Source organism: Saccostrea echinata, unplaced genomic scaffold, assembly GCF_033153115.1.
Source record: "Saccostrea echinata isolate AGI-Se365-2 ecotype Australia unplaced genomic scaffold, CSIRO_AGI_Sech_v1 ptg000064l, whole genome shotgun sequence".
NCBI classification, from domain to species: domain Eukaryota; kingdom Metazoa; phylum Mollusca; class Bivalvia; order Ostreida; family Ostreidae; genus Saccostrea; species Saccostrea echinata.
This window is the reverse complement of record NW_026889813.1, coordinates 7,215,875-7,227,365: the sequence shown is the minus strand read 5'-3', so window position 1 is coordinate 7,227,365 and position 11,491 is coordinate 7,215,875. Positions and strand designations below refer to the sequence as shown.

The 11,491-nt window shown below is 32.3% G+C and overlaps 1 protein-coding gene across 1 annotated transcript in view; it reads right to left on the bottom strand.

Moving 5' to 3' along the window:
- Nucleotides 1-2,293: 2,293 nt before the first annotated feature.
- Nucleotides 2,294-11,491, bottom strand: part of LOC133175943 (inactive phospholipase C-like protein 2) — a 43,829-nt gene continuing 34,631 nt past the window's right edge. The window contains exons 16-26 of the mRNA XM_061311099.1: nucleotides 11,082-11,260; nucleotides 10,859-10,997; nucleotides 10,482-10,628; nucleotides 10,040-10,137; nucleotides 9,742-9,840; nucleotides 9,287-9,472; nucleotides 8,785-8,853; nucleotides 8,602-8,655; nucleotides 8,236-8,328; nucleotides 6,475-6,570; nucleotides 2,294-6,045 (exon numbers count right to left, since the gene is read on the bottom strand). Of these exons, the coding sequence (XP_061167083.1) occupies nucleotides 5,959-6,045; nucleotides 6,475-6,570; nucleotides 8,236-8,328; nucleotides 8,602-8,655; nucleotides 8,785-8,853; nucleotides 9,287-9,472; nucleotides 9,742-9,840; nucleotides 10,040-10,137; nucleotides 10,482-10,628; nucleotides 10,859-10,997; nucleotides 11,082-11,260 (1,247 nt within the window). The 3' untranslated portion in view covers nucleotides 2,294-5,958. The remainder of the gene's footprint in view (nucleotides 6,046-6,474; nucleotides 6,571-8,235; nucleotides 8,329-8,601; nucleotides 8,656-8,784; nucleotides 8,854-9,286; nucleotides 9,473-9,741; nucleotides 9,841-10,039; nucleotides 10,138-10,481; nucleotides 10,629-10,858; nucleotides 10,998-11,081; nucleotides 11,261-11,491) is intronic.

The window sequence follows — 11,491 nt, the reverse complement described above, 5'->3', positions numbered from 1 at the left end:
TCATGATTTGAACAAACTTGAATCTACACTACCTCACAATGATTCCACATAAGTTTCATATTCTCAAGCAGAGTGGTTCTTGAGATGATGCCATTAATTTTTCACGAATTCATAATCATCTCCCTTGGAAGAGGGCGTGGCCCTTCATTTGAACAAACTTGAATCCCTTTTACCCAAGGATATTTTGTGGCAAGTTTGGTTGAAATTGGCCCAGTGGTTCTTGAGAAGATGAAAATGTGAAAAGTTTACAACGACGACAGACAACGGACATTTCGATCAGAAAAGCTCACTTAAGTCTTCGGCTCAGGTGAGCTAAAAAGAGACAAAGGCGACATCTTTGGTTGTGAAAACGATTGTAAGAAGAGATGATGCGAATTTTTTGTACAAGTACTCTACCATATCAACCAATCCAATTTATTTCACATGTGAAAGAATTCGACAGATTGACATTAGCTTGGGATTTTTTCTCTCAAAAGTACGCAAAGACTGAAGAGTGGAAATCTTGAGATAAGAAGGAATATTCCAGGACAACTATACAAGGTTCATACAGCAACAAGACCTATAAAATACCTGGATATGATATTAACTTGACTTGAATTTGAAACAAGGGCCCATGGGCCACAATACTCACCCGAACCTGTTCTCCATCAGAATTATGCTACAAAATCAATACATATATGACTAACATGGCCATGCTTTTAAGGACAATTTTTTTTTCTTTTATATATGTTCATTCTGTAAAATTTGATCCCAATTTTACCCAATTCCTTTCCTCTGAGTCCATTATTTGAGGGGAAAATTAATCTAAACAAATTAGGTAATAATAGTTTCGATTAAATTATTCAATTTGAGTTCTTGAATACAAAGTTAAACATTTTTCTATATATTTCATTATAAAATTTTATCCCCTATTGTTTTCCTACCTGTGCAAGACCCCGTGCAACGATTCAAACAAATCTGAATGCTATGAAGGGATGCTTGCATACTTGTCTGTGTCCTCTATGGTAGAAAAAGGGATATTAAGACGGTGGCGAATCAAATTCTTCACAAATCTATCCACAGACAGGAAAATTCATTGAATAGAGTGTAGAATACTTAACGGAACAAACAGATCTCCAACACTTCGTGAGAGTGTAGAATAGATGATACTTTGCTCTTGCAGAAACGTAATAGATGGAAAAAAAATGACAAAAAATATAGTTATAGCTGGTATTTGATTTAGAAGTGGACAGCATCATTAGGCATTAAGAAAGTCACACAATGGTTCTTCAGTTATTGGAAATTTTAAATTATACAGGAACAAGTAAATATTGATCAAATCTACATCCTTAAGAACATGTTACAATGTATATATAGATTTTCCTGAAACTTTTTGCTATTCAGGTTATTTGAAATAAAACGTAAACACCCTTTACATAATTCATCTATTTATTATTTTATTGCTTCTGTGAAAATGATGAATGTATATATATATATATATATATATATATATATATATATATATATATATATATATATATATATATATATAATATACTAAATGCAAAATACTTTTCGCTATTTATTAAACTATCTCTCCTTTTACATTGTACATCGTGGCTGTAAGAAAAGATAACATTGTTCATCACTTATTTTTTTTGTAACAAAAACAATGAAAGCTGTAGCTATTATTGTCTCTCTCTTTGTCAAAACAAAACAATGATATTTATAACAGACATTAATAAACAATAAACATGGTTTATTTATATTATGTACTTTGTTAATTATTGAAAAAGGGAACTAGTGCATCTGATAAAATATTCAGTAACAGTGACCACCAGTCCATTTTGGTTTTTTAATATTTGATGGATATAAATTTATCAATATTATAAAAAAAAAATAGATACAACATTCTTCTTTACCAAAAGCTGTCATCAATAAAAAGGGTTTGCCAATTTCCAGCACATGCTATGGCTTCAACATCATAACTAAGGGGAAAAAATTGTATATATGTAAATTTACCTTTCTCTATAAAGAAAATAAATACATACATTTCAATTTGCACATTTTTAAAACTGGCAGTTAGGTTTCATCTTCTTAAGCACTTCCTCATTTTGGGACAATATATGACACAAAAATAATATACACACATATATGTACACAGCTTAATCTTCATATTGATTTTTAGGCATTAATTAACATTATTTACAATTAATACTCCAGAAAAAAAGAAAAATACGACATCAATAAACGATAACAAGAAATAAAATTCACATCAAAATTCAACAGAACTTAATTTCAAAAATGAGGGTTTTTTTTTAAACTATATAATACGTAATAACAATCAAGAAAACATACATGTTAACAGAGAAAAGGTATATATAAATTAGTTGATTATGCTCATCAAGAACTTTTACAATAAAAAAATTAAAACAAAATTGAAAATTATATATTCAGATTGTTAATAGCTAGATTACAAAATTAAAGTAAAACAAAAAAAAAAAGGCTACATCTGTACATTTCGTCATATTTTGAATGAACCATCCTTTCCTCAGTAACTTTAAAACTTAAATTATCTACAATTGAAACAGTTCCTCAAATTCTTATTAAGCAAACATTGTATATTACATGTAGTTTTCTATCTGTGTTTTACCCTTTCTTGCCACATTTGAAAATATAATGAAATCTACAAGAATTGAATTTGATGTTCCTTGATGATATCTTAAGTTTTTCTTCAGTAACTTTCAAATGTTCCTGAAGTACTAGTAACCAATTGAAAAAATGTAAAGATACAATTGATAAATGGATCACAAATTTACAGAAAGAAGGTGGATGAAAATTTGAAAATACATATAAATCACTTTAGTTTTACTCTATAATTTCTACAATAGTTTTCCCCTGATATTGTTAACATCATTGAAAAATGAAGAACATTGTTAAATTTTCTGTGACTTTAGAAAAAAAATCAGCACGGAACTTTGAGAAATTAAAGTAATAGATTTTTTTTTGGTTTGTTACCAAACACAATGAAGGATTTATCTGAATTGAAATACATGAATCTCATTCTACCCTCATTACAAACACTGAACATCATACCAGTTTTTAATGCATAAAATTATACTTTATGTGGCTCTCAAGAACTATAATAAAGAAAAATTCTGACTCAGAAAAAACTCAGAAAACATAATAACTACAGTATAAGGGACAAGCTCTCAACAGAGCCTTAGTGACATTTCAAATAAATGAGCATTATCTGAACAAAATTCCTTAATCATTCAAACATCAAAATGCACCGAGATAATTTACCAGTAATTCATTTATTTACTAAAGGATGTAAACAGGTGTCTCTGATGAGACTGTAGCTCTGTACTCTACTGGTTTGTACTTAAAACAAAGGAAAAGAGAAAAGTAGCACTTGGACTTGAAACTTTGCAACAGCAATAATAATGATTCTTTAAGTTCCTTTTTGTGGCAAGATTTATTGCAATCACTACTTGTGCGCCAAGTTATATTACAATCAGACCAAAACTGTAGGAAGAGTAGCATTTTGAAAGTATTTCACAGAAATTTCTATTTTTAGTAACCATGGAAACACCATTCATGGAAACGGATATATGGAATTATGTATCTCAGTGTAGTCTACTTGTGTGCCAAGTTATATTGAAATCTGAGCAAAACTGTAGGAGGAATAGGGTTTTGAAAAATTGTTTACAGATGGACACACATACATACAGACAACAGACACCTTACTATCACATAAGCTCTTCTGTTCTTCAACCAGTAGAGCTAAAAATGATCTAACATTTTTTAAATCTGATAAATAAAACATGGTTTTGAACTACTTTTCTACTAACTTTGCCCATTATAAAAGGTCATTTATTTAATATTGCATGTGATGTTATTTTGCACAGGAAACAAAGATACTGATTCTCAAACAAGAGACAGATGATGACAACCAAAACAAACATATATCAATTATTTTCCTCCAAATCTCTTTGTGTTTAGCATTTAAATTTTCTAAATACAAAATTCTATCAACTTCAGTAATTTACTCATCATTTTGAGGATTGGAAACATGAGAGGAAAAAAAACAAAACAATAAAATACACTTATTCCATCAATAATAAATGGATGAATTCTACACTGTATTTGAAAGTAATTGACACTGCATTGTGAAATGGTTCTAGAAAGGAGTTGGAAAATGAAAAAAAAAAATTATGACAGATGGTAACTGATGAACACAGTTAAAAGAAGTCACCTGAGTGACTTATGTGGCCTTTGTTACTATAAAGCAGAGAAAATTAAAACCAAAGGCCTGGAATCTTGGATAAATGTCAAGCTCTTAATAATATAAAATGTAATTTACAGCTCTTAAAGTAAAATTTCTGGGGAAAAAAATGAGAACTTCAACCAAGCTTCTATACTTTTGACTGTTGTTTATAACTTACTCCTGAAATGTCTAGTATATTGTAAATTATGAAAATCACTTCATGTAGACCTGTAGATGCAAGGGTATATGCAGTATGAATTCTTCTGAAAGTTAAGTCACACGCTTCCAACAATTTTCATAATATCACTGTTACATGTACTGTATATACCAAATAACATTCACCACCTGCACAATTTACACCACATCTAACACTTGTTTAATTAGTTACCTAAATAATACATGTATAATACAAAAATTGCTCTTGAGTGAAAAATTATTAGAGAGACAGTAATGAGAGTGATATATAAAAATTTGTATCACACAGCATGGAGTAGAATTTCTTAATGTCACAAGATCTAATAATAGGCACATCTAACTGGATCTCCTGTTAACTCGTTTATTGACATGGATGAAGGAATTACATGTTGCTCATGTTTTATTATCAGGTATGATGCAATGGTATGAGAAACAAATCTGTCCATTAAACACCGGAAAGGTTCCAAGCATTTGTTAAGAAACTGCAACATATGTACTAAGTTTACCTTATTTCCAGATTTTTGTCCTGAAATCTGAGACTTATCAAGTAAGTATCAATGAAACATAAGAAGATGATCAATGTAGTCATTAAAACATATAGGCTATAAAACAGAGAAAAAGTCATTGGGGTTTTGGAGATCACATTCAAGTAAATCTTTTGAATTACAACTGCATCAATAAATTCTATGAAGATACCCTTAATTGGTTTGGTTGGAAAATAATTACTATCTTTCAGTTTGATTGGCAAGTTAAAATATGCAAGAAAGCTGCAATGGGTTTTGGAGGAAAATAACTGAATTTTCTTGAAATTTGATTTTTTTAAAAAAATAAAATTGTATGAACAATGAATTCAGAGTGACTCCTGATGTGTTATTGAATGGGACACTGTTAGAAACCTTCAACACCACAATCTCATCTGAATTAGAATGAATCACAGCTGTACATTCATAAGACCTGGCAAGAGTTAGACTAGATCACAGAGGAACACAAGAAGAGTCTGATAATATTAACAAAGAAATCCTTCCCTCCTGTCTTCAGAGTATACAATAATATTGTGTTCATGAGTAATTTTATATATATATATATATATCAACAAGAATTTTATAATCAAACAATACCAATGAAATATTGGACACCCCAAAAAGTATTCGGACACTATAAATACACTATACTTATCTAGTATATAAGCATTTGGCATGGTAAGTAAGGGGGGACGACTAGGGAACAAGAAGAAATGCAGTCTGAATAGGAATACACAGACTCTATACTATCACATGAGATTCTGACATTTTGGTATGTTGGCCAGCAACACACTACCTTTTTTTGTACATTGTTTTTGGCAGCAATATCAAATCAATAGATATTATGGTACATGTATTATGTATAATTTCTGACATTGGTGTAAACGCTTGATTTCCCAGGTTGTTTCAGAACTGCTTGGTGGTTCAATGACATATGCATTCCTTGAGAGTGGCACCTGTTGAGACCACAGCTTTTTGGTGACGGACTCTACATCATAATGGACTGTCCAGGACATCTGGTATATCTGATTGGCTGTCGTTGAATTTCCCAAGCCCCATTGATTGTGCTGCTTCTGTGATCTAAAGTGGAGGATTTGAAAATTCTTCACGTCCAAAATGGCAACCTACTATTATTTGTAACAACTTTCGTTTATGATCTAAAATCATGCAACATAAAGTTTTGTGACTGATGAGACATTTTACTTAAATACATAATTAAATAAATAATTTGTGGTGAGAATTAAAATATTCATCAGAAAAAGATTTCAAAACTCATGGATATTTTTCCAATATGTGAATAAAAGTTATCAATCCTTCACTGGCTACTATTTTGCTTTAATACTTAATTCTAGAAAAAGATTAAAAGATAATAAAAAATGTATCCAATAAAGAAAAAAATTACAAATTTCAGTGCTTTTGTCTTTTGCTATATTTCTGGCTATTTAAGATTTAAAAACTTGAGCCAAGGAAAGAAAATAGCTGAGCTTTAAGAAAGAGAAAATGACTCACTTGTCTGAGATATTCTTGGCTTTCTTTTTTGGCTTGGTTGATTAAATCTGCTTGTCCTTTTAATACCCTTATATTCCAGGAGAAATTCTCCATGGCCTGCAAATCACAAAGTTCCGTAATTCAAAAAATGTCAATTTAATATTTGTAATATCAGTGAAACTTCGCAAAACCAGCAACCCTGAAAATACCAGCACCCCTTCAAAATCAGCCAAAATAAAAAGTCTAGGCCAGCACCATATAAAGGATGAATTGCCATAACTTATGCCAGGGGCTCCTACATCTATGTCAAATCCTCATAAATCTACAATGATTTAAATAGTTTTCAAACAAGAGTGAATAAAATTGACACCTTATGAACAAGTTTGAACTTTCATTGTGGCCCCACCCTACCCTCAGGGGGTCATGATTTGAACAAACTTGAATCTACACTATCTGAGGATGCTTCCATATAAATATGACCAATCATGGCTTTGTTGTTCTTGAGAAGATTTATAAAGATTTTTCCTATATATTCCTTGAGAAGATTTTTCCTATATATTCCTATGTAAAACGTTGATCCCCTATTGTGGCCCTACCCTACCCCTGGGGGTCATGATTTGAACAAACTTGAATCTACACCATCTGAGGATGCTTCATATATGACCAATAAAAGCTTTGCTGTTCTTGAGAAGAAGATTTTTTAATATTTTTCCTATATACTCCTATGTAAAACTTTGATCGACCATTGTGGCCCCACCCTACCCCTGGGGGTCATGATTTGAACAAACTTGAATCTACACCACCTGAGAATGCTTCCATATGAATATGACCAATCATTGCTTTGCTGTTCTTGAGAAGAAGATTTTTCCTATATATTCCTATGTAAAACTTTGATCGTCCATTTTGGCCCTACCCTACCACTGGGGGTCATGATTTGAAACAAACTTGAATCTACACCACCTGCAGATGCTTCCATATAAATATGACCAATCATGGCTTTCCTATTCTTGAGAAGAAGAATTTTTAAGTTTTTTCCAATATACTCCAATGTTAAACTTTGATCATCCATTGTGGCCCCATCCTACCCCGGGGGTCATAATTTGAACCAACTTGATTCTACACCACCTGGGGATGCTTCCATATAAATATGACCAAACATAGCTTTGCTGTTCTTGAGAAGAAGACTTTTGAAGATTTTTCCTACATACCCCAATGTTAAACTCTGATCGTCCACTGTGGCCCCGCCCTACCCCTGGGGGTCATGATTTGAACAAACTTGAATCTACACTACCTGACAATGATTTCACATGAGTTTCATTTTTCCTGGCTCATTGGTTCTTGAGAGTAAGATTTTTCAATGATGCCATTAATTTTTTGATATTTCAAGCCTTCGGCTTAGGTGAGCTAAAAACCAGCAATCCTTTTAATCCGGCCATGTGGTCTGGTCCAGCAGGTGGCCAGTTTAGAGAAGTTTCATTGTACTGAGACTCTTTAAAAATTTGTTATAAAAGATGTAAATTACCTTATCCTTAACCTCTATGAGACATAAAATCAACTCTCCATACAATTTTTATATCAGAGTTCATTATAACTATAAAATATTACAAAGAATCGTTCAGAAGGTTGCAGAGAACCTAAAAAAAAATCACTATCTGTGAATTTGATATATTTAAGTTTGATAACAAGAATTTACTGTATTGAGTTACACAAACAATGCTTTACATTTCAAATAAAACCTACAGAGAAGAATCTAGATATTTAAATCTCTTTGTGTTATGATACCTTTGATAACTTTTTGCCCTTCAGGCCTGACTGCTGGCAAATATTCTCCAAATCTTCATGCCACTCCATCCCAGCTCGCTTGCAATGCAGTAACTATGATAAAAAAAAAATCTTATGACACTTCAAACATTTCAAATCATTAACAGAGGATTTTTAGTCATATTGGCAATGTTGTGATAACTGCTGGCTTATACTGTATAGTCCCCTCTCCCTTCCCCTTCCTAAACACAAACCACCATCATCAAGTTTGTTTGCACTGGTAGAGTAATGAATTACAATAGTTCTTGCAACTTTCAATATTTATTGACTGCAGAACATAACGGAATACCCTCAGTGGAAGCACATTAAAAACATGCATGTAATTACCCTTTCATAAACTGTGTCTGCATTTTCAAGTAAATTCTTAATTTCTGCCACCAACTGAAAGAAAAGAATAAAAAAAATTTAGCCAAGGTCTCTACAGATCAATAAATTGTAGTACAGCATACTTAAAATACAAAAACAATGACAAATCAAATACATGTTTAAAGTCTGGATATGGACACAAACCTCATCAAAGGAGAGGAGGGCTTTCTTCAAAATATCTGGCAGATTGCCTTGAGCTTCTAGGCTTGGATACTAAAACAACAAAGGGCAGTCTCATAAATTATAGTCATAATGACGAAGAATCTCACTCCCCATGGCTCTACTTTCTGAAGCATTGAGTACATGAATACTCATCATTTTACATTTAGCTTAACAAACAGAGATGCCCTCTCAAGGATTATGGATTTCATATCCCATTGTTGGTCTTGTGGAAAGAGAATGGATCTGTAAACAATTTGTCAGAGCAAATAAAATAGACTGAAGGGTTTTTTATTTACAAAAGGATAAACAAGATGGATCGGTTACATGATGCCCTAATACAAGTTGATTCAATCAGGCAATACAAACATAAAAACTATGTTTTAATACATGATTATGTAGCATCTAATTTTTTTTAACAAAAACAGACTGACATGAGTGAATGAATATAAAAAGCTTTTAACATCAGTGATGCATCATGCCTTACCTCCCCTCTCATAACGAGGGTCAGATTAGCCTGCTCAGTGGAGTTGGATAGCCTGGTACCCATTAAACGGAAGCACTGTTTGATGTTGGCAATAGGAGATAACCCACAAGTTTCTTTGAAGTCAGCTAGAGTTATCTGTACATTATCCCTGAGGTCTGTGCCATCTCGCAGTGGTTGAATAGCAACCTACAGGAAAAATTTCAAATATCTATTCAACAACTTCCACAAAATGTTTTAAAATGCTGCATAATTCTTTTTCAAGTGCTTGAAAAAGCGGTGTAATATTTTCTGACAAATTTCTACCTTTATGAACCACACTGTTGCATGGTAAAACAGAAAAGAAAGTAAATTCTCAGATAATACAAATGATTGGCTTAATCTACTTTAAATCAAACAGTTCAAAATACTGAAGGTTGAGCATGTTCTAAAGATTTAATCTACCCTTTTCACCATACCTTGAATGTTTCATCAATGCTTTTCACTCCCACTGACTTCATACTGGTGTAATCACGTTTGGTTTTCTTCTTCACCGACATTCCACGCTTGTGTGCCTTCTACAGAAAGAAAAAAATTTCATGAACTGCACAATCTTTAAAATACCGTAATTGTGAACAAGAGAGAACAAATCTCATTATGCCTCTCCAATATGGCAAAAGGCTCATAAAGGTAACACCTGCCACCTAATTTTTTAATGTAACATAAATAATAAAATATGGTCAAAAAAAAACTTTAAATGTGAAGTATTTCCCTCACCCCTCCTCCTCGTTTGTTTGTGATTGCCACATGAATGAACAAGGTGCAGTTAGGAATCTCCTCTCCTGTATTGGAGCATAAACGAATATGTCTGTATCCTGAAAAACGATTTTTTATATATCAACAACTTTTTCATTAACCTTTTTAAAAATATTTCAAATTTGCAATATAAATCTGCATACCTAAAGAAATCTTTACCTAATTTTTTTTTAAATCTAAATCTGTTCTGTATTCAAATTTTTATATCTTAATTAATCTAAAACCCTTTCCATACTGATTAATCTTAAAACTGGGTAATTCTAACAAAGCTACAATTTATGGTTGGCTAAATAACTTTGGGCCAATTTTAAATAGAAATTAAATCATATATGGCTCAATATTTTCCTGTTGAAGTATTGACAAACTTATGTCAAATCCTGTAAATTGTAATAAGAGAACAAACCTGTCTGCATGCATTCAAAAGGAATGGTGTACTGTCCAATGAACTCATCACCGATATAATCGTCATCCAAGACAGCGAACCGAACCAAAGCCAGCTCAGGAAGGTTAATCTGGAACTCAAAACTCTCATCAAATATGGGACTATATCCTACAAGAGAAAAACAGGTAAAAGTAGCATTAACTACTTATTTATGTAAAACTTAACTTGGACACCAGAGGAATTTTTAGATGAAACTTTAATGGATTTACAACTTATATATATATATATTTTTTTTTTGGGAAATGTGACCCTGATGTTCATCAATTGTTAACTGGATGAAGAAACTACCAAAATAAAGTAATAAAAAGTTTTCTGTACAAAGGTCCTGGCCTACTCACCATTATGGGGCACAGTTTTGGTCCTCTCTTCTGCACAGTCAGCAGGGATGCCGAAAATCTCTATGGTAACATATGGGTCTGTGACATCGCCGCGGGCACCAGAACCTTTGGGTTTCGGAAAATGCTGTCCACTGATAACCTACACATATAAACATAATGTAACATATTCTGTAATCCAGGTGTTTTTAAGTACATACTGATCAAGTGTAAATTTGCATTTTACCTTTATGTGCAATATTTGAGGTGACACCCCTGGAATGACGTCTTTTGTGTTGGCGCTGAAGTACGCAATCTCCTCCCTCATAATTGCTGGCTTTAGAATATACCCACAGTTAGCATTACGTCGAAAGAATCCATGGTATAGATCCATCATTAAACCATGGGTTTGATAATTCAAGGCCACTGTAATAAACACACACATCTCTGCTATTAAGTTTTCAAAACAGATTATAGATACATGGATGTGCAATTTCTCTTCCAGATTCAAATACTTTATCATTCAAATTCCTCTATCACTTTAAAAAAACTGTTAAGAAATGCCAAGTCCAAAGATGTAACTTGTCAGTAATTGGAAATAATTTTTTCTTTAAAATACTGCTGTTTAATTTTATTAAATGCAATCCTCTCTCAATT